This window comes from Coloeus monedula, assembly GCF_965178545.1.
Source record: "Coloeus monedula genome assembly, chromosome: 25".
In the NCBI taxonomy this organism is placed as follows: domain Eukaryota; kingdom Metazoa; phylum Chordata; class Aves; order Passeriformes; family Corvidae; genus Coloeus; species Coloeus monedula.
Window position 1 is genome coordinate 4,270,335 of NC_138805.1, and position 23,214 is coordinate 4,293,548.

General features: G+C 50.5%; 1 protein-coding gene across 1 annotated transcript in view; it reads right to left on the reverse strand.

The window, feature by feature from the left end:
* GRIK4 (glutamate ionotropic receptor kainate type subunit 4) overlaps positions 1-23,214 on the reverse strand; it is a gene marked incomplete at its 3' end in the record, with an annotated part of 114,946 nt that overhangs the window by 44,211 nt on the left and 47,521 nt on the right. Inside the window, exons 2-6 of the mRNA XM_082297104.1 lie at positions 22,373-22,537; positions 15,486-15,583; positions 12,943-13,108; positions 8,205-8,383; positions 5,274-5,327 (exon numbers count right to left, since the gene is read on the reverse strand). Of these exons, the coding sequence (XP_082153230.1) occupies positions 5,274-5,327; positions 8,205-8,383; positions 12,943-13,108; positions 15,486-15,583; positions 22,373-22,537 (662 nt within the window). The remainder of the gene's footprint in view (positions 1-5,273; positions 5,328-8,204; positions 8,384-12,942; positions 13,109-15,485; positions 15,584-22,372; positions 22,538-23,214) is intronic.

The following is a 23,214-nucleotide window of genomic DNA, read 5'->3' on the forward strand; positions in this document are numbered from 1 at the left end:
AAGGAGCTTGAGCCTGCAATGGTCAGTTCTTCACCCCCTGACCCAAAGTGACCGTTTTTTCTCCCAAATACCACCTCAGTTAGAGGTGGAGAAAACTCTGCTTTTTCCTCTCTGCATCCTGTTGCCCTCAGAGCCGAGCTGCCAAGTCTGTTAATCATTCCAAAGCTCCCCTCAGAACACATTTATTTGTTTACTCAAGTGGACAATATTATGTTAAGTGCTTTCTATGGTTTTCCTGAAAGGCTCCATTTATTTATAAACTATCGACGGAGTCAATAAGTTTCTAATGGGCCACATGTAAAAATCAATTTCTCTAGGAGGGGAAAAAAGTCATCACAGCAACAATTTGAGTAGGTAATAGGATGGGGTAGACCTACTCATGGCAATGCTAGTTGGCCATTCAGGTAGGGGAAGAGGAGCTGTGACCTCAGGGAGCTCAGGGAGGATCTAGGGGAACTGCATTTATGTCTATAATTGGATTTTTCTTCCCAAAAAAAGCATCAACGTGCCATATGGGTCTTGAATCTCCTCATGCAAGGCCAGCTGTTATTTTGGAGGCTGTTCTTCAAACAAGAACAGCACTTTTAGGAAAATACACTTCCCAAACTTCGACTTCTCTGCAGGGAGCCCAAGACTTGGAGAGAGAGACATCCACAAAGAACAAAGAGGTCAAGCGCTAAATGTTGGGACCTAAAAAAACCCAGCTCTTGGAAAAAAAGAGGTGGGAAGAAGGGCAGAGGGAAAGAGAGAGGTTTGCCCTCACCTCAGAGGGGCTAGGGTGTGTCTGAGAGAATGATTTACCCAAAAACTGGGAATCAAGCACAGGAATCTGGTCAGAAAGTAAAGAAGACTCGGGCAGGCAGCAAAAGGCAGGGAGGCCCAGCTCCTGCTTTGTCTAAATCCTCCTTCCCTCATGCTAACTAGAATGAGGAGAAATTGCTTTGGCAGCCTTGCAAAAACCTGATTTGTTTGCCCTGCTACCACATGCCACTGAAAATATGATCCATAAATCCGGGCAACGATCGGGGCTCTCCAGAACACTTCGCATCAGCTGCTGGGAATCAGGAAGGCTGGCTGGGCTGGGAGGGGAGATTTGTCACAGAGAGACTCTGCCTTCCTCACCTGGGCACTGAGAGAGAGGTACCCCTGGCAGCGGAAAGACCAAACACCACAGCCTGTGCTGGAGCTTACGGCCAAAAAGATTATTTCACCAAAAAAAGGTAATTTCACAGAGCAGGACTGAAAACCTAAGCCCTGGTCAAAGCCTAATCTGTAGTTCCCTGTCCCTCTGCTTGATCTGACATCATTCCCTCCTTCCAAGGGATGTCACCCTGCTGACAAGCTACAGCTGAAACGTGTGACACTGTCTGCAGGATTTGGACACCAATTTCCCCTCCAGTTCCAGCTCCAGGCTCACAATTCAGCTTCGAAGCCCCTGTCCTGTATGAAGACCTCTTTATAAATCACCAAACAAAGAAGAAAAAGAGGGGAAACAACAAAAAAAGAACCAAGCCCAAACTGATTTATCTGGTCTGAGGGAATTGAACACGGCAGCTGTTTTATCAGCAACAACACCTGCACACAATTTTGTCAGGGAACAAAACTGCACCCCGTCAATAGCCCTGCCTGACTTAAGGCACTGGGAAACCTCCTTTACACCTTTCTCCTTACAGTAATAATTTTAATTGTTTCAATTATTCCCATCTAATGGCCTTGACAAATGCTTTGAAATTCAAATCCAGCCTGAGGTCCGTACGTTATTAAAAGAAAAAACAAAACAAAAAAACAAACAGAGAGGGGAAAAAAAAAAAAAAAAAAAGACAAACCCAACAAGCTACACAAAATTAACAAGCTAAAAGAATTAATTGTAGCATGGGGTTTTGGAGGCATCCAACACCCCTCCTACTCTGTGCTGCTGATTTCAGGGATTTCCAGTGCTGGAAGGAACATTTTCTTCAAGGCACAGCAGTCTGCTTGCAATGGTCTATTTATGCATTATTATTATTATAATTATTATTATTCATATCAGTGCCCCCTTACACAGCCGTGAGCTCTGTGGAGACCCAGACAGCCCTGCCAGGGAGAGGGGAAGGGATGATGAAGAGCTCTGAGCTCATCCCAGCACCTCTTCAAGGAATTTCATCCCTCCCAAAAGTCCCAGAGCAAGGGAACCATCACCACATGGAGATGCCGGAGAGAAATTTGGGTTGGATGGAGATTTTTCTGCCAGGGGATGGAGGACAGGAGGGCTGCCCCAAATGCAGGTGATGGATGTGGGGAGGACAAAAGCACCAGACCTGAGAGTTCCATTAGGACTCCTGGAAAATTTGCCAGGCTGCTGCTGCCGACACAAAGGGTCCCTGGAGCTGGCTGGAGGAGGCTGATAATGAATTTGCACGCAGGAAAGGAGCCCGTGGATATTTTTCCATCAGGCTGCTCGCCTCAGCTCCCACGGAAATGTGTCGGGGGCTGACGACGGGGTTCCTCCTCATCTGCTCCAGTGCTCTCCTAAAAGCTGGGAGAGCATTGGTGCCACTCCCTGCAGCCACCAGGCTGGGACAGAGGAGCCATCACCCTCAAAAATCCCCTTCCTGTGCCCCAGCACAGAGAATTCCCTCCTCTAACCCTCACAAGAGAGCAGAGCTGCACCACACCACGAGCTGTCGGCTGGGATGTGCTTATTAAATAAAATTAATGCTAAAAGACAGAAACAGAATTCCCCTCTAGAGCTGCAGGGCAGGTGTTTAATTCAGCATTTTATCCTATTTTCTCCTCTTTTTTTCTTTTTTGCCTGAAATATTTTTCCATCTCCAAGCAGCTCAGTGCTCTACAAACTCTCTATTCCCTTTCCTGATGGGTTCTCTCTCCATTTAAGCCATCTTTTCGCTTGCTCCCCCTGACAGTAGTTCACTATGATTTTATCTTTTCTGTTAGGCAGTGATTGCAGAACCTCAGAGGGTTCATTAGGAGCTTGATAATCCCTCCAGATTTATGAGCCTAAATTGCTCACTCCCATCTCCAATCCCCATTTAAATATTACTAATTTCCTTAAACAACTCTTCCATCTGCCCAGGTTTTGTCTGATGTCACCTTTCCACAATGAACCCTGCCAAAAATCCAGGTAGTTCTGCTAAGGGCTGGGCTTTTGGACAAAGTGGTTAAAATAACCTGGGTAAACAGATTAATATCCTGAGAGCGTGAATGGCAACAAAACTCATTTCTTTCTCACCTGCCATAACTGCATTCCACGAGATGAATGGGTTTGAAAGGCAAATTTCACCTCCAGCAAATGCTTAATCACACCCGTGCTCGGGGATGGTGTGGGGGTGGAGGTGGGAGCTTCATTTTTAGAGTTGTTTCTGTTGTCTGAGCAGCATCCCTGAGCAGACTCCGCTGTGCTGGGGATGTGCAGGTGGAAATCCCTCCCTGCGAGCCCAGCCCTGCTCTGTGGGACTGTGCCCAGGGTTGGGGAGGGCAGGTGGAAGAGGAACAGCTGTTGGGAGCAGTGGAAATCCTTCCTGGGAGTGGGGAATGGCTGGGTTTGGCAGGGTGGGCAGATCTGGTGGGGATGGCACTGTCCCTCAGTGTCCCTCAGCAGCTCTGCCGGCACAGTGACACCGTGATTTAGGGCACAAACCACAACCCCTGGGCTCCATGCCTGCCTGATCCCCTCAGGAACATCCCTGCCTCTGCCTGTCCTGCCTATTCCACGGGGATGAACATGAGCAGCGAAGCTCTTGCTGGACTGATCTATGGATTGAACACTGACAGGAACCCAAGTGCTGTTGGTCCAGCCGGGAGCCTCGCGGCCTTTTTTACTTCCTGCATTTCTCTTTCTCTGACACCTCTTCCCCTTACCCCTTCTCCATTCTGTGCCCCAAGCGCTCCCTTGGCTCCCAACCCCTCCATTTCCCTCCTTCCCCTGCTCCTCTCCACTCCAGCTCCCCTGCCCACACGTTTGGCTCCAGCCCTTCCCGTCTGTCTCCCACCCAAACACAAAGCATGACTCAGCTCTCGGCTTCCCTGCCAGAAATATTAATGGAAATTAGAGAATAGGAGAATCATTTGGGCTGGGAGGCACCTGCACTGAATCCTCCAGGCTTCCATCAGCCCCACACCAGCACTGACAGCTGGGTTCCTGCTCTCCCGGTGGCACTTCCCTCACGCCTCGTGGCAGCCCTGGAGCTGCCGCAGAGGGAGAAGTTTCTCTGATGTTTATTTTGGGTTTGCCCTGCTGCTGCCTCAGCCCATCACTCCTTGTTAGCACAGCTCTGTGGGGTTTAACCACACAATGCCCCCATTAATGTTATTAGTGGCCATAAAGCCAAACCACCGTGCTGGAGATAAACCCTGCTCTCAACATTTATGGGATCATCCTTCCTTTGTCTCGGGGAGCAGCGCAGCAGCAGAGCACAGGGCTGTGACGCCTTCCAATGCTCATCCCAGAGCATCCTGGGCTTTTCCCAGCACAGGGAGTGGGCTCGGGGGGTGACAACTCCAGCATAACACCCACAAATCAGGAAAATCGGGAAAATTGGGAGCCACCCCTCTGCTGGAGCTTCCCATCTGCACATCTCATTGCTTCTGTCACAATGTCCACAATTCCTGCCTTTGGATGCCACACCAATCGTTTTCCACCTCCCAAAGACCAGGGCAAGCTTTCCCAGCTTTGCAGGAATGACGCCTGAAGATTTTTTTAGCTTTTTATGTGTTTTTCATACAATTGTTGCCTCGTAGCTTTTTAATATGTAGTTGTTCCCAGCACTGTTCCTGCCCTTCCTCACATTTTAGAACAATAAGCCAACCCTTCCTAACACATTCTTGACGTCCTGGTTAGTCTGATTTTCACGACAGGAATTTCTAACGAGGACATCTTGTTTTGCACCAGAATTTAAGAGACATAACAAGACACAGAACAACTTGGAGGGGCAGACCCAAGGGTGGGTTGCTGGGGCAACTGGTCTCTCATTGGATGTACCTGCTAGATGCACTAATTGATTAACCTGATAAACATTGCAGAAATCCAATACCATGGATTTAAATGAAAGCACTGACAGCTTTCATTTAAAAACTGCTTTTGGAATTACTATTCTTGATGTTGTTTGGCAAGATTTTGCCTTTGGATTCTAGGCAGCAGGTGACACCCCTGCCTCCCTCCCTCCCTCCCCACTGCAGGCACGTGGCTCTTCCCAAGGATTCCGTGGGTCAGGGGGATCAGCTCCCATTAAAATGACTCCACACTCAGGCAGGAAAAGCCAGGAAAAACTCCTTACCAGATTAGTGAAGATATAGGTGTAATAGGCAGACGCCATCCCCAGTTCAGCTGCCTGTGAAGGAGAGGAAAAAAGAGATTAAACCAGAGCCTGACAAGCTCCAATCTCCACTCCAGCAAGGCAGAGCCAGGGCCACGTTTTGCTTTTTCAGGCTTATCTCTCCCTGCGAGCGCCACTATCTCCCTGCAGGAGGGGAGGGTGGGACACAGCAGCACAGTTTGACCTGGAAATTGAGGTCTGGGGAAGCAATTTTTCAGCAGGACTGAGCCTACCTGGGCTCTCCTGCCCACGAGAGCCCTGACAGAGCACCTGCACAGGGAGAAATGACCCAGCACTGCCCAAGCTGCAGCTCCAGACCCGTGGGAGCATCCCCACTCCCTCCACAGCATTCCAAGATGGAATTCAGGGATTTCTGCATCCTGCAGGTGCATCCATCCAAGGACAAACTCTAAGGAAGACGCCTGTGGAAAGCAGAAGCTTTTGAACTCCCAACAGAACAGCTTTCTGAACCCTGGGCAGACTCCAGTGGTCCACAGAGACACTGGAAAGGTGAAGTGGGTCCTGCAGCACCAGCCCTGAGAGCTCCAGAACCCCTTGGGATGAGAAATTCCATGATGTTTTTGGAGGAAAATGAGGTTTCCTACTTTGGGTATGGATGCTGCTTTGCTCCTGTTTGGGGACACAATGGGGGAAATCAGCAGCTGAGAGCTCCAGGCTTGTCCCTTCCACCACAAACACCATGATGGAGAGAGAAAGGCAGGAGAAGCCCTTGGGAGTTACAGAAAAAAGGACAATCAAGCCACTGGTGGTTTTCCAGTTTTATCAGTCAAATGTGGGCTCCAATCCCACAAATTAATGAGCGTGGATGAGACCCAGTAACTCAGCCTGTTCTCAGAACTGACACAGGGCTGTGCTGGCCACAGAAACAGAAGAAAAGAGGGCAAAAGTGTCCAGGGATGCAGAGGGAAGGACACAGAATATTCCACGGGGATGATCTGTTCTAGAGATCACAGAGCAGATAACTGAAGCCCTTTCCCAAAATTGTCACTACACAAGGAGTTGGTTGTGGGAACAGATGCTCAGGAAAGTGGGGCATTAATCTGCAGATGCTCCTGGAAGCCTCTGTTCCACTGCCAAGCACAGCTGGTCTAAAATAAAGCTTCCAGACCCTGGCAAAGAGGTTTTCACAGCAGTCCAGACCACACAGAGCAACGGGAGGCGAGGAGGGAAGGACCAAAGGCAGCACCTCCCGGTGCGAGTCCCTTTTTATCCCTCCCAGAAGCTGTGACAACAGGAAGTGAGGGAAGGAAAGACACAAAGAGGCAGCTTGGAGTGCACCTTTCCCTTTTCCTGCCTGTTCTTCACCTGCTCCCGTGGCTCAGGCCCGGCTGTGCCCAGCCCTTTGGCTGCCCATTGTCACCCTGTGCCTTTCCCAGGTCTCAAAACAGACACAGCAAAGCCGTCTGCTCAAGGAGCCCCCCGACTCCAGAGGAGGCCGCCTCATTTTTCACCCCCTACCCAGCAAAACTTGGCACCAATTCCCCCTCCTCGTCCCTTCCTGGGGGCAGTGCCAATGCCAGCTCTCCCTGTGACCCACTTTGAGGTCTGAGTGTTTGGTTTCAAGGGCAGAAAACGCAGGTGAGCAGCACAGCAGCGCCTGCGAGCGCCTCTCCCATCCATTCACCTGCCCTGGCAGCTGGGAGTGGGACAGGCTGGGAATGTGGGGAGCAGCCATGTGTCTCCAGCCCATATGTGGAGGGTGAGGGATGAGAAACTGCTAATTCTTCTCGCTGTGCAGCACTGGGACAGACCCAGCAGCGCATTTTTCCTGCTGCTGGTGCCCTGCGGGGTGGGATGAGGATGCACCTGGTGCTCGCCACCACCATCCCTGGCTCCAGCTCTATAAAGAAAACACTCTCCAGCCTCCCAAGGTGCAAGAAGGTGCCAGATCAGGAGCTCTTTATTTATTGCCTTCTGTTCCTACAGTTCTCTAGCTGGAAGGACTGGGTTTTACTGGGAAATCCTGGCAATCTCTGACATTTCTCAGTGGTGGCAGGAGGAGGCTGGAGCTGGGCAGGGAGATGTGGGTGCCTGGAGAGAACTGCTGTGAGCCTGTGGGAAGTCACTATAGCAACAGAGAAGGGGGACAGCCCTCAGCAGCCAGGCAGCAAAAGGGGAAAAAGGGAAAAAAAAAACACACAGCCCCCCCCCCATTAGACAAACCCAAAAAATCCCACAAACTGCCTGTTTAGGAATAAAAATTGAATGTAGGGGAATAAAAATCTTCGGGGGGAGAGTGAGGAACAATAAAAACATCCCTGCTGGTTGTCATCAGAGATAAACCTGACACAGGCAAGGCCTTTGGATGACACATTCTGTGATAAAACAGCCAGGACAGTGTGGAATGCACCAGCCAGGGGATCCCAGTGCTTGGATCATGCCTCCCTTCAGGAATGTGCTTCTTGTTCCCTCCAGGATGTGGGAAACTCTGCTCCATCTGGAGCCACTGCTCAGTTTTGAAGCAGGCTATCAAAACAAGCGCTAAAAACTGCAGCCAGAGACCATTTAAAAATAAACAGGATTAAAATAAAATCTCGGTTAATAAGACAATTAAAATTAAAAAAAATAAAAGGAAGAAGTTAGAGATATAATGGGAGGGGAAAAAAGGAGGCACAAGAGCACTGATGGAGTCATTTCAGAGCTGAGCAGCCCTTCACAGCTCTTTGATGGCAACATCCGCACGCACCACTTGTGGAGAGCAAACACATCCACTCAGAGCAATTAAACCATCACTCCCACACATCCAGCCCTGGAAACTCCATCAGTGGCAATTCCCCTCTGGGCAGAGAGCATTCCCAGCGCTGCTGCAGGACTTCTCACACTCCATCATCACACAGGACGTGGCTGGGGGAGCAGGGGATGGACGCTCACCTTCTGCAGGATGGTGTGGGACATGGAGGCGTTGGCATGCACAATGATGGTGGCTGTCTTGTCATCTCGGATCTCCTTCAGGAGAGGGGTGGGATCCCGGCTGTCATCCAGCATCCGCACCGACAGCGTGTCCTTGGAAATGAGGAACTGCCGCAGCAGCTTCTCCAGGTTTAAAAGGCCTTCGGAGAGAAAAAACACAGATCCCTTTAAATTTGAGGCTTGGTTCTCCCATGGAACACAGTCATCCATGGCAGAATGCATTCCTGAAGTTCTGGGTCTGTGCGCTGCAAAGGAAAGGATTTGGGGCTCAGCGCTTGGCCCAGCAGGGAATGAGAAATGATGGAGCTGCTCCAGCTGTTCCCCAGAAAAAGAGAGAGGAAAGGAAAGGATTTGGGACTCAATTCTGGGCCCTGCAGGGAATGAGAAATGACAGAGCTGCTCCAGCTCTTCTCCAGGAAAAGGAAGTGGCCCCAAACTCCTCTTGGGAAGACATAAAACCATCAGTACATGGTCCAGACAAGGTCTCCATTATCTCCCTGCATGTGGGATTGTTCTGGCTATTGGAGGATTATTCCTCCCCCTCAGCCTTTGCATTTCCAGCTCCCAAATTAAGTGCCCAGGAAGGCGCAGCTTTTTTGGAGATCTTGGAGCGCTCTGATAGGAAGCTGCTCTGTCTTCCAAGGGGATGGGAAGCTCTGGTGAGAGTCACTGCAAAAATACAACATTAAGAAATTGTGACAAAAATAAGGATGGGCACATCAAGGGCTCCTTCCAACACAGCTGCCTTGAAGCCTAATAAGATGTCAAAACTCCGGCTGCAGATTTTGTTAGTCAAGAAAGCAGCTTTGATAGAGCCCCTCTTCTCTCCAGCTGCTGAGTTTCATCAAGAAATAACCTCCTGTCAAGTTTGATTGACCAGAGGGACCAGCAGATGTAATCATCAGCAAGGCACACGCAGCCAGCACAGCCACACAGCCCAGCCCTACAGGAGGACAACCCCAAAAGAGCGGGGAAAGCTGAGCTGGAAAAACAGAACTACCAGCAGGATCACATCCCAGCTGGTAGAGAGGCAAATTAACCCTCAAGTCACAGTTTTACTCTCAACCTGACTTATTTTTGGCTGCACAAATCCTCTCGTTCCCCAGCAGGGCAGGAGGCAGGGAAGGGACACGGCGGGATGGGGTCAGTGCTGGAGCGCTGCTCTCAAGGACTCCCAGCACTTCACAAGGTAACAAAGCAGTGCAGGAAAGGGGACACACCCCAGATGAGGAGCCTCTCGTTCACAGCCAGAGCTTTAAAGCACTCTGAGTTTGCTCTGAGCTCCTGACAATGCTCTTGCCTCTCACCTTTCCTCTGGGTACAGGCAGGAACACAGCAAGGGGTTACAGAAACAGCTGTGCCAGGACTTTTCTGGGTCACACCAGCTTTTTCTTCCTCACCAGGCAGAGAATTCACTCTGCTTACAGCACACAAGGACCTCACCTGAATTCTTCTTTTGTGTTCTAGCCCAAGTGAACAGTAAATTTTACCTAAGCCCTTCATTTGACCCTTGAGGATGTGGAAAGGTTTATTTTCACCTCATTCCACAACTGCAGGGGACCAGACAGGTCGCTGCAAGTTACAGCCCTGACACTACCAAGTTTACTTGCAGCTCATCTCTGCTGCTGTGAAAATTTTTCTAAAGCTCATCAGGCACAGAGAGGAAGAAGTGGAACCAGGAGAAAAAAAAAAAAAAAAAGGGATCATTTGATCTCCAGCTCGAGGAAATTATCATTTCCAGCACGTTAGATCCTACCTGTAGCCTCATCAAGCCTTCTGCTTGCAGCTGCTCTTGCTGTGTGCAGGGAAGTCTCTATTGTGTTCAGAGATTCCCCTTTGTTTGATGCCGGGAGGATGTGAGACTCTGCTGCCAGACTGGGACTTCAGAGGGACGTGAACACCAGCAAAGGCTTGCAGACTCCTCCTGGCACCTTTGAAGTACTACAGTGAGGACAGAGAGGCTGCACCAGGCACCTGCTGCTTGAACACTCCCGTGGGGAGCTCTGAGAGAGGTTCAGGCTGGCCTGGGGCAAGTCCTGACCTTGATTATTTTATTTTTCCTTACGCAAACATCCGAAGCTGGCAGGAGCAGCCCAACACCGAGCTCTCAGCACTAGAGCTGCTTCCTGGGAAGCAGCAAAGGCAGGAGCTGGAGCTCTCCTGGAGTGCCACATCCCTGTTTATTGCTCCTGCCCGCGAGGCTCTGCTGATGGAGGACCTGCAGTGCTGCTGATGGCTGCAGTCCTTGACATGGATGGCTGGGAAGAGAACATTCCCATCATCCAGCCTTGCTTTTAATCCCAACACCATTGCTTCAAACATTTCCCTGGGTGTTTGAACTTAAAAAAAATGTTTAAAGGATCAAGGACATGCACAGCCTTGGACCTCAGTGTCCTGCTCTCCCTTCTCAAGCCCTGGGTATTATTCCCTCCCCTCTGACAAACAGAGATGCTCCTAACAAGTCTATGCACTCCTCTATTTGCCTTTTTGGGTTAAAGTTTCTGTGGAACCACACAAAACCTTCCAGAGCAGTGCCCAAACCAGTCAATTTTTGAACATCACAGAGAAACTGAGTCAGATAATCTTATTCTATTCACCAAACTGAGTCACACAAATCCCACTCTATTCATGGCATTACATTTTACATTCCCCACGGCATTAAACTTTAGGCTGGCCCAAGTTCTTTGGCTTTAAGGGTCATTTTCTGCTTCTGCCAGGGGAAATCACAGTCAGTCCCCGGAGGAAGGATGTGACAGGATGAGTGTGGCAGGGTAGGGCCCAGGGGTCCCATCACACAGCCTTGCACTTAAACCAAAGGAGCACCAACTTCCCCTCCTGGGATCTAAATAGCAACATCCCTCAAAACAGCATTTCCTCACTGATGAGCAGGCAGCTTGTGTGCTCCCCTCAGCTGCCTCAAGGGAACCTTCCAAAAGCCTGAAATGCCTCCAGTTAGTTGTTTAAGGACCATTCTTAGGAGCAGTGCATGTCCTGAGGGAAAATCAGGGTTTGTGCTCCTACATGAAGCTCAATTAAGCCTTGTCTGTGCTCTGTTACAGTCAGGGTATGTTGGGCTTTGAGCCTGGCTCCGATCAGGTCCTTGCTGAGCACAAAGAGCAGGATGGATGAAAGGCTCCTGCCCCACTGCTTCCCTGGCTCTGGGAAGGACTCAGCACACCCTAAATATTGAGTTATGCAGCAGCACTGGAGTGAAATAAATTGAATTGCTTTGGGTAAGAGGGTTTGATCCAGCTAAATGAAAATCATATTAATCATGGTAATCCCAGCGGGAGACACCTGGCCCAGGAGTGGGGAGCAGGGCAGGGGTGCAGAGCCCTGTGAGCTCCTGGCAGCAGAGCCCTGAGCCTCCTGCATGGCAGCTGAGAAAACCTAATTATCTTTGCTTCCCTTCTTGCTTAAGGTTAAGGTTAGACAATGAAAAATTCCAGCACTGGGAGTAATGTGGGAGACCATTTGCATGATTTTAATTGCATCATTTTGAGCGAGGCCCTTTCCTGGGGTAAATGTGGGCACGCTCACTGAAGGTGATTTACTGACTTACCTCAGCTGAGTGCCCGCTGTCCTCAGGGCACAGAAAGCACAGAGGAAAGGCAAAGACACTCCTGTTCCTTGTGTCCCCGAGCAGGAATCCCCCACAGCACTGCCCTGCTCACCCAGCTGCTGCTGGACATTTGCCCAGGGCTAACTGGGAATGATCTGCCTTTCCTCCACCCGGCCCAGTCAGAGAACAGCATTCCCAAAGCTCTCCCTGCACCCATGGCCTCTCCAAAGCCCCTCTTCCAGGCTGGTTTGCCTGGCAAACTCCAGAGCTGATGGATCTGGCACAGGACAATAAAGGCAGAATTTGTAGGGCCACCCCACATTTGCTGCACAGTGTCCTCAGGAAGAACAGGACACGCTTTGCTCCAAGCACCGGGATGCAGAGCCTGCTCCTGCCACACCAGGAGCCCTGCTGAGGTGGAGGTGGCCCTGCCGAGCTGGAGGTGGCCCTGACAAGCTGGAGGTGGCCCTGCCGAGCTGGAGGTGGCCCTGCCGAGCTGGAGGTGGCCCTGCCGAGCTGGAGGTGGCCCCGCCGAGGTGGAGGTGGCCCCGCCGAGGTGGAGGTGGCCCCGCCGAGGTGGAGGTGGCCCCGCCGAGGTGGAGGTGGCCCCGCCGAGGTGGATTTGGCCCTGCCGAGGTGGATTTGGCCCTGCCGAGGTGGAGGTGGCCCTGCCGAGGTGGAGGTGGCCCCGCCAAGGTGGGAACTCCAGTGTCCAGATGCACCATCACCAGCACGTGTGTGGCTGCAGAGTGCATTGTGGTGACTATTAATCAAATCCTGGTTTTAGGCCACAAACTGCATGTGCCTTTGGGCAAGACATATTTCAAAGTGCTTTACTCGCCTAAAAATAATCCTCCTAAGCCTTTATTAAAGTTTTGATTTTTCTTATTCAAAGCCCCATCTGTGGAAGCAAAACGCTCTTCAGATGGTCAAACAGAAGGCAGGAGAATCTCTTCCCATGCCCTTTCCTCCTCTGAGAAACACCTCCATGGGGCACCAGGGTGGAGAAACTGCTCTGGAGTGGAAAAAGCTGCTCTGACCAGAGACATGAGGGGACCTGGGACCTTCTCCAGCAAGCACCAAACAAGAAGGAGGTGAAGCAGAGGGGCAGGCAAACCCAGCCTGGCAAAGACTTACATTCAGCTTTGGCACAGATGAGGCAGGCAGTGGTGCAGTTAAAGAAATTCAGGATTCCTGCCACGGCCACGCTGATGTCGGTATTACTGGGGTGGAGGTTGAGGGTGGTGAACCTCTGGAGCTGCAGCTTCAGGAACTCCTCCGGAGCCACTTTGAAGTGAGGAACCTGAACGTGGGGAGGAGGAAAGAAAATATCATTAAAGAGGAAGTAGAAATAAAAACAAGTAAATCTGCGATAAAGGGCCTGTGGTGTGAAGTGCACAGCAGGCAGAAAGTGGAATATCCCAATAAAACTGCAGAAACACCACTGGAGTCAAGAGGGGAGGGTGGGACTTGTGCAGCAGCAGAGGAAAATAATTATCACAGCCACGAAAAGCCACGGGAAGGAGTGGATCAGGAAAAGTCTTGCTGAGCCACTCAGCGAAAGGCAACAGGGGCTGTGATTACAGCCCAGGAAACCTTCCGTGTGAGTTCAACCTGATTAGCTGGGGCACTAATTGTGGCCGGGCCCAGCCTTCATTCGGGGCTGGCAGGCAGGGAAGGACACAGGGGATCATCCAGTGCTGTGAATCCAGCCCTGCCTGCTGCACAGAGGTGCCACCAGGTAATTAATTAGCAGAGATGAAGGCAAGAACAGGATGACCCCGCGCTGGCAAGGATGGGCAGGGGAGGAACAGCCGCAGCAACCAGGAGCTTTGGGCATTTCTGATCAGCAGGCAGCCAGACAGGGCTGGAACCACCAGTGCTGGCCATGCTGGGCCTGTCATTGATCCAGCAGAGCAGCAGCTGGAGCAGGATGCTGCTCTGCAGGGAATTTCGGGAGCTGGGAAGCCTCAGGGCTCCCTCCGAGGTAGCTCTGCTACACATCCAGTGTGCATGGAATGGGTGGGCAGACACACAGATCGAGCCCAGACACTGCGGGCTCAGCCAGATAAAGAGCCTCTTGTTTCCCTTCTGCCAGGTGAATTATTTTGGAAGAAACAGAAGTTGAAGAAAGGGAAACATCTGCCACGGCTTCGTTAGCCGCATGTCAGGTTCTCTCTCCCTCTGTTATCAGTCCTTCCGAAGCCATCAGCCCCTGCCTCCCACCCCTCTGCTCCTGGGAAAGCCGATTAGCAGCCTGTGATGGCTGCTTCACTGACAGCAGAAGCTGCTGGTTAGCAAGGGGAAGTTAAGGAGTAATAAGCTGCTATCTGCCTTGATTCCAGCCTGCAGCCCTCACCCAGGGAGGGGAAAGTGGATTCCTCTAAGCAGAGCAGACAGGGCAGCTCCTGGCAGCATCCTGATCACTCCTGGGAGTCATCCAGACCCAGCCTGGGACTCAGAGAGAGGTGCAGACAGAGGGAGGAGGAATCCACCATCACATCAGCTCCCAGAGCTGAGCACAGCCCTGTTCATCCCCTGCCTCCAGCCCCAGAGCCCTCCTCTCCTTTCCAAGAGCTCTGTCCCAGTGCAACTCCCCTTTCTGGACAGGTGGGAAGGGATTCTTTGGGCCAAAGGCACAGGAGAGGTATCACAGGACAGATTCATCCCCCCAGTGAACATCAGTCCCTCCACCTGGTGCTCGGTGGTTGCCTGGGGACACTGCTCCCTTTCCCTGAGGGCTGGCTGTGGGCACAGGGGGCTCTGGCTGGGCTCTGTGCCATGTTTGACACGGTGGCACCAGCTGATGCTGCTGGGATGTAAATCCCAGGGAGTTACTGCAGGTTTACACCGCTTGGAGGGCAGCTGAGAGAATCAAACACCTCCGGAGCACACCAGCACTCACCTCTCCTTTCTGAAGAGAAAAATACATCAGAAGCCTCAGATCAAAGGCTTGGATTGAATCTGAATTTCAGAGGAAAAACACTTGCAGAGTTGCCTTTCCTGGGATGGAGCACATGTCCATGATATTTAGCAGGAGGAAACACTACAAAATACCCCCTCCTGCTGCAGCCCGGTGCATTAGGGCTGAAAGATCCCTTCCCTCTCCTCAACACTCCAGGAACAATGAACAGCACTCATTTGTGAATGCAAATTATTTACAGTGCTCAGTCCCAGCCTCCTCTCCTCAGAGGCTGGGCTCCAGAGAGAGCCACTAAATGGCTGAGAGATGTTATCTGGCTTTAAAGGGATGAACTATGAGAAGAGAACTCAATTTCTTCCCCCGTGTGCAGAGCCAGATCAGTGTAGGATGGTTCGAGGCCTATAAAATATTAAATCCAGCACATAGTCTGGACACAGATGAAAAAAGGGGTTGAATTGGGTGGAAGAGCAGCAAACATAAAGCTCCCAAGTACGTGCACAGTCATGTCACAGCAGGGGCTGTGGATTTGCATCCAGCAGGGCAAGCTTTGGGGTTTGCACCCCTCAGTCAGTGGGGACGTGGCTGTGTTGGTGATGGATGTGAGGGGAGTCGGAGCCAAAGGGGATGCAGAGAGGAAAAGGGAGGCAGAAAGAGGGAGGAAAGGGAAAAGGAAGACATTTCAAAAGTTGTGCATTAGGAGGAGGGGTGATAACCACGCTGTCCACTCTGACCATCAGAGGGGAACCTCTCCACTTACCTCCTTCTCCCCACAGATGTTGCTGATAATCGAGCTGGAGGCTGGGCTGGAGGAAGGTCCCAGGACTCCCACCACACCTTTGGGGAGAATCTGGCACACTGTGGGCACCAGAGAGAGGGAACAAGCGTCAGAATTTATCCCAACTTCCAGCAGACAGTCGTGCTTACAGTGCCTGCTGCACCTCAGCAAGGAGGACACGGCATCATCTCCTTCACACAACATCCTCTCGGCCATTTCCATCCCCAAAATCCCCTCACGCCCCCTGAAGCACTGTCACCCTGCCTGTGGCACTCTCCATCTTTCCCCAGCCTTTTAAAACCCCACCTAAATGCCCCTCACATCCCAGTATCCTCCTCTCTGACTGCCTTGTACCACCCCTTTCTGTCCCCAGGTTAAAACATGAACTGAACTTTATGGAAGATGCTACACACAGCAGTGACCTGGCTTCAAAGCACCAAACAGACTTGTAGGAATTTCTCCCCTCATCTCTGCAGAACTCAGTGTGAAAATAAGGATTGCTTTGCTGGTTTTCATTTGTTTTGTGTTATTTTTTCCCTGGCAGGAGTTAAATCTTCTGGCTCCACGCCACCAAGGTTAGCGGAGCCATAAAAAACACCTGACAAACTGAACAAGTTAAATCTCTCCCCGGGTTAAACTGCAACCTTTTTTTGGCCTTTTAATTCACAGCACAAATCCAGCTGAACCGCACTCCCAGGAGCAGCCCAGCTGGTGTCACCTCCCTGCTGCCATCCCCATCCCCTGCAGCATTCAGAACCCTTCCAGCAGAGCAGGAAAAACCTCATGAACAAAAGGTGAGAGCCCCTCATGCCTCAATCCCTGAGCTCCAAAATCCTCCTGTGCTGGCCATGGCTCCTTCTGCAAAGCCAGAGCTGCCTCAGCAACCTCACACACCCAGCTTTTTCCCCAGAAAAAGCCACATTTGCTCAACTGGAATCTTTCAGAAGAAATTGGATACTGAAGGGGAGGAAGGAGGCACCAAAGGGAGAAAAGAGGCACCAGAACTCTTCTCAGTTCTGGCTCACAGCATTTTTGTGTGTGAAAACCAAACCACTGCATCACAAAGCTGAGATTTTAAAGACTGGGGCTCTTCAGTATCAAACCTGCCTCCTCCCCTGGCTTGCACCTCAGACCAGCTCCTGTGAGGGTTGTGAAGAGCTGTGAAGAGTTACCCAAGCAGGAAAAATTCAAATCCGAACGTGGGGTTTTTTTGGTAGTAGAGTGAATTCATCATCAAAACTGCTGAGCTACAGATCAGAGCAGGTTTTTTTAGCAACTTTGAGTCTTTAAATCAAGGCTGGAAGTGAAATGAAAGCTTACACCGTGCTTGGGGTGGGTTTAGAACAGCGAGTGTGGGGTTGAGTGTGGGGTTTGGGAAGTGAACATGTCCAAGTCCAAGTTTTCCCAGAGAAGCTGTGGCTGCTCCTGGATCCCTGGAAGTGTCCCAGGCCAGGTTGGACAGGGCTTGGAGCACCCTGGGATAGTGGAAGGTGTCCCTGCCCATGGCAGGGAATGGAATCTTTAAGGTTCCTGCCAATCCAAACCATTCTGTGATTCTCTCATCTCCGGCCTTAGACTCCTCAAGACAGCCTCACATCTGGAAGAAGAGGCCCAAATGTCATTTAGTTTTTCACTCTGGGGAATTGGTTTTACTTCTCCTTTGAAGAAAAAACTCCTTATCCTCCCCAGTCCCCACTGATTGCTCCAACTTCTTACAGAAAGTGCTCATGAAATGCAAACATCTCCTCTTGGGTTTTCCTTCTTTCTGAGCTCCCTCGCCCTCCAACAACTCAATCTCCTCCAGAATGAGAGATATTTTTCTGCAGCATCTTCAAAGGAAATCCAGGGCTTGCTTCTCCTCCGTGCTTAAAAAATTTACAGCCACTTACACCTCTCCAGAAGATCCTTTTAAATAAAGAGCAGCAGCGGTTTGAAAGCCTCGCCTGCTGCCTCAGCAGCACTCACCAGTCCCTCTCAGCTCTGCCATTCAGCATCCAGGAGGAAGGAGCTGCTCCAAGCCCTCCCTTATCCACAGGTCACCAGGAAAAAGTTCCTGGGGAAAATTTTGACGGGAAAGTTTGGTGAGTGCTTTGCTCCTCGTGCCTGGTAGCAGGGACAAAAAGTGGGTTAGGTAGCCATAGCAACGGAGGAGCAACAATGGAGGAAGAAAAAGACCTGGCTTGTCACTACCAGGGGGAAACATCCACAAAAATGAAGGAAAATGAATGGAAACAAAGTGGAGGTGCCTGAGGCAAAGGTTTTGACCACATTTGGAAAGCTCCTTCTGTAATCCAAGCACATTTCCTATTTCAGAGCGTTACCTGATGCTGTCAGGTCTTCACAGGAAGAAAAGGCTCGACCTTGCTACTGCCGTGGGCATTCAGGGATGAGGAAATGTTGGTCCTGTATCCCAAATCCATCCATGATAATGACAGGGACCGTAACTATGGACAATTACAGAGCCCCTGCCACTCAAATCCCTTCATACTCCAGCACCTGGGCACCACCAGAGCTGTGGGCTGTGCAGGGCACTTTGTGAGTGCTGCAGGCTCCACCAGCTCTGGGTTTCTGTCCCAATTTTGATGTTGTTTAGAACTCAGGGTCTCAGGAAATGCTGGACAATGAAGAGGCATCACTTTACGAACCTCTTTACCATGGGCACCACTGACCATCCTGGATCAGGTGTGTGTTCAGGGCACAGTGACCCTCCTTTCACACAGCAAGGCTGTGTCCAACTGTTTCCATGAATATATTTGGGAATTAAGTCCAGGTTTGGACACTTGGAACGCAGCAAGGTATTTTTTAAAGCCAGGCAGAACTGCAAACTTATTTTTGAACGTGAAAAAGCACAACAAATGAGTAGCTCTGATGATAAATGGATGTACATCCCCTCAGACATGGGCAGAGTCTGTCTTTCACTTCCCGAGAGGCCAGGGCACCTGGAAAACATTTATCCAAATTTATCCTCTTCAAAGCAGGGCTGAAAGCTCCCTCCAGAGAGAGGGGCAGAACATAGCATCTCTTTCAGTGCACAGAGATAACCCGAGCCAAGAGTTTCCAACAGAATGCAGAGAAGATTCCTGGCTCTAATTCCAAATAAATGAGCAGGGAAGGTGTGCAATTACCTCAGCAGCTCCCTGCCTGCAAAACACAGCAGAGATCTCCAGAGACAGGGACTGCTCATGGGATTCTCAGAGAGAAAACACCAAGTGCATAAACAGAAGGGGTTCTAGGGATGCTCCTGGAGCATCCCTTGGGCTTCCTGACAGGAACCTGCAACCTCTGAAGAGGTTGGGGATGCCCTGGAAGTTTCCAAGGCCAGGTTGGATAGGGCTTGGAATAACCTGGGATAGTGGAAGTTGTCCCCGCCCACGGCAGGGGTGAAACAAAATGATCCTTAAGGTCCCTTCCAACCCCAACCCCTCTGTGATTCCACGATTCCACGATAACCAGAGCAGGCTGAAACACGAAATCCCCACAAAAGTGGTGGCACAGGTAACAACAACACGAGGACGCCCTGTGAAAGGGCACTTTGAAATACCGGTGTGGATAAATCAAAATCTGCAACTCTCCAGCTGCTCGCTGGCTCTTGATCCTGAGCTGCCCCAGCGTGTCTGGATTCACAACAAAGAGGAGCTTCAAAGGCTCACGAGGCCGTAGGGGACAGGGTGACAAGCAGGGAAATCTGTCCTGCCCAGGCATCAAATGGAACAAGGTGGTTTAGATCAAGACATGATTAAACAAGGCGTTCTGGAGCTGCACAAAAGGAGCTGGAACATCAAACACAAAGAGGGAACAGGCTTTCCTTGTAACAGCAAAAAAAAAAAAAAAGGCTCTGCCCATAACCTCTCCCTGCAACCTCCTTAAAATCACCCAGGAACAGCCAAAGTTTGTGTTCATTCATATCTAAAGCTGGAATAGCAAACCAGGCATGAATGTGATGGACTGACTCAGACTTTATTGCTGGAGCAATTGAGATTTTGGGGCTCTTTAACATTAAAACACTTGAGTCAGGCAGAAGGAAAAATGGGAGGAAAACAGCTCCAGAAAAAAAACCAAAAAACAGGAAGAAAATCAAACTAAGCAACAAAAAAACCCCACAAAAAACCCCCCCAAAACAACAACAAAAACCAAAACATACAAAAAACCCCAACCCCTAAATCCCCAAAGAAAAAACCTAACTCCCCAAATCTCTTCCTCCTCTTGTATATGCAATACATGGTGTAATCCCAGCATTCCTAGATGTGTCAGCTAAGCATGGAGCTGTGATATTTCGGAGTGAATCAAAGGGTGTGAAATGTGAGAACAGCATTAAACAGCTGTAAACAGCTCTGCAGTCACAGGTTAAAACATCTCAACAGTTTTTATTAATATTGTGTGTCATAACAAATACCAGCAATGTATTGAAGCATTTGAAAGCCATGAAAGCCTTGAAATTTAAGTTAGGGGATCTGATTTTCCTCTGCCACCAGGATAAATCAAGAATAACACCAGTGACATTAATAGCGGAGCTATACAGAATCCAGATTATTCCTTTTCTAAGAAAAGCTTCCAGACATTTTTTCCGCTCTGAAGAAGAGGCAAATAACACACTGCAAAATTCACCAAAATCAAGTCCATTTGCTCCAATTTCTACTCTATAAATCCAAGTAAAGAAAACAAAGAAATTCGCCCCAAGGTGAAAACTGGAAATGGGAGATGCCTCTTCCTCACCTGCCCCGTTTCCAATTCCTCCCCAAACACAATTTGCTGAAATCAACAATTTCTTGCATAATATTTCATTCTCAGCCAATTAATATTCTTCTCCTTGAGAAACCTCCCAAGAGAAGAATTCCTGAGCAGTGTTACAGGCTGGAAATAAGACAGAAATCCCTTTCTTGATCCTTACAGCAGCTCGGGGGTCACCGCAATCAAGTCTCCTTCCCAAAATTAAAGGCCAGGAATGCTGCTACACACAGGATATTTATGAGGAAGGAACAAAAATGGAGCTAAAAATGCTGCTGGGTCCTTCAAAGACAAAGAAGGCTCAGGAAAACGAGAAAACGAGGCATTTTCTCATTTTCTGGGAGTCTTGCAGGGAGATTTGGGATATTTTAAGGGGCAAACTGGGAATGAGCTTGGAGCGAGTCCAGAGGAGACCACCAAGATGATCAGAGGGATGGAGCAGCTCTGCTGTGAGGAAAGGCTGAGAGAGTTGGGATTGTTCAGCTTGGAAAAGAAAAGGCTTTGGGATGACCTCATTGTCCCTTCCAGCTGAAGGGAGGGAAAGGGAAAGATGGGGAGAGACTTTTGGAGGGATGTAGTGACAGGACAAGGGGGAATGGCTTCAAACTGGCAGAGGGGTGGGATAGATGGGATATCGAGAAGGAATTGTTCCCTGTGAGGGTGGCAAGGCCCTGGCACAGGGTGCCCAGAGAAGCTGTGGCTGCCCCTGGATCCCTGAAAGTGCCCAAGGCCAGGTTGGGGTGGAGCTGGATGAGCTTTAAGGTCCCTCCCAAGCCACACCAGTCTGGTATTCTGTGATTCCGTGCAATCCAGGCAATTCCCATCCCTTCCGCAAGGTCTGGCCAGGGACACTGGATCTGCCCTAATGCTGTGCCAAGGGAGGGGACAACAGGGTGTGCACAATGGAGATGGGGAAGACCAGGAGAATATTGAAAAAAAATGAGGGATCCAAAGCAGTGGAGAAGTGCTGGGTGGAAGAGTCGCTGAGCTGGGGTTGATCTGGGCTGCTCCCGGGTGACAGGCTCTATAAATAGCGCCCAGGTACTCGCTGAGACGCGCTTTATTAACGGCACATGGCTATAAATAATGCAAATGCTCCTTCAGGAAATGAAGGAGCCATGTGCTGGTCCCACAGAGCCTGCTCTGCCAGCTCACCTGGAGAAGCCTCAGCACTGCTGGGCACAGGGATGCGCAGGGCTGTGCACAACACGCAGCGAAACTCCGGGAAAAGCCAGCCAGCCCCAAACCACAACACTCTGCCCCACTTTTTTGGGGATACCCTGCAAATCACACAGTCGTGGAATGCAGAGCCACTGGGAAACGAGTCTAAAAACCCTGTTATTTAAAAGGATTCCTCCAGCTTTTTTGAGCCAAGTGGTACTAAAAAATTATAGCCCTCTCTTGAACTCTAAAGGTCAGCTTGACAATGATCCTATAAAGAGGATTTCCTGTTCCAAAGGGTTTCCCTCTTACAGGAAAGCACTACCACAGACCTTTAGGGTTTCTTTCAAACTGTGGGACAGTGACCATCAATTTCTTTTTTATTCACTGGCACATTGGGCATCCAGAGGAACAACCCTAATAAAGAACAGTTTCATTAAGGGACCTTGAAGTGCCATGGGAAATCTGCTGCTCTTTCGAAATTAGCTCTTCTTCGTCCCCACGATTTCAGACATCACTTGAAAAACTTCACTTGGTGTAAATAAATCCACTGCCAATCTTGAGCTCTGGGAAGAGCTGTCATGTTTGCTGACACACAGGATTCCACAGGGTTTTAAAAACAACTTAATTGCACCCAACTTGCCCGAGAGTCTCTTGCTTGCTCACCATTAAATGCTCGACAAAGGATCAGCATTACCCCTGCTTATTGACAGGCAGATTAAAGGAAATTATTTGTCCCGAGCCACTGAGTGGTGGCAAAGCTTACTGGGGGCAGGGATCCTCTCAGTGCACGCCTGGGCTCACACCAGCACATTTCATTTCACCTCGAATGAAAAATGCTCTCTGCAAGGAGCAAAGGAACTGAGAGAGAATTTTTTTCTCTCTGTCCCCGTTTGACTGCCACAAAATCACAAGTTCAGTGTGCCAGACACCTCCTGGGAGCCGGCAGGGAGGAGGGCTGGGCTCTCTGGGGTGGTACTCACTGGTCTCTGCCGTCTCGTACTCGCTGTCCCGCAGCAGCTCAAAGATGTCCACCTCCACCCTGGCCTTGCCCGCCCGCTCGGGCGCGCGGTTGATGCGGTTCTTGGCCAGGGTGATGGAGAGCCTCTCCCCTCTGCTGCACTCCATGGGGTCATCCAGGATGGCAGCTGTGGGGGGAAGAAGGTGTTGGCACCGGTTAGGCTTGGGATCCGCACTCCCCTCGCCGTGCCCACGCTCCCTGATCCCTGCAGGAGCTCCGCTGCTGCTCCCGTCACCACCCGATGGCGCATCCTCCTTCCCACACGTGGCCTTTCCCGCTGCTTCTCCCACTCCCCAGGTCTTGCCAGACAGGTGGGTGGTGAAATCTCGGCAGCAGCCTCTGTTTTACCTGCTGGAATGGCGCAGCACAGCCACCCACACTGCCAGGCTCCCAGCACCCACTGCCACACGGGCTGGGTGCTCCCAGAGAGGCACATCCAGCTGTCCAGCCCTAAAAACGCAGATCCAGGCACCGCCTCACATCCCAACAAAGGCAGAACGTCCCCAAAAACCCCCGGATGGTTCCTTTGTGGAAGCATTGAAAGGGAGCTGAGAGCTGGAATATTTCAGGAAGCACGTGGGCAGCCGTGGGTGGGGAGAGACAAATATTTTTCAAACAGAAGGCACTTGACTCTTGAACCCAGCTCCTGGGGCTGCCCACTCAGAGCTGTGTGAGGCAGAGGGAGGTGGGGAGGGGTATTATTTTTGTTTTCTTGAGGGAAGGCATAAAGGATTCAGGAGTGGAGCATTCGTGCCAGAATTTCATGAGGAGCTGGCACCCCAGTGGGTTTTTTGGTAGGGAAAA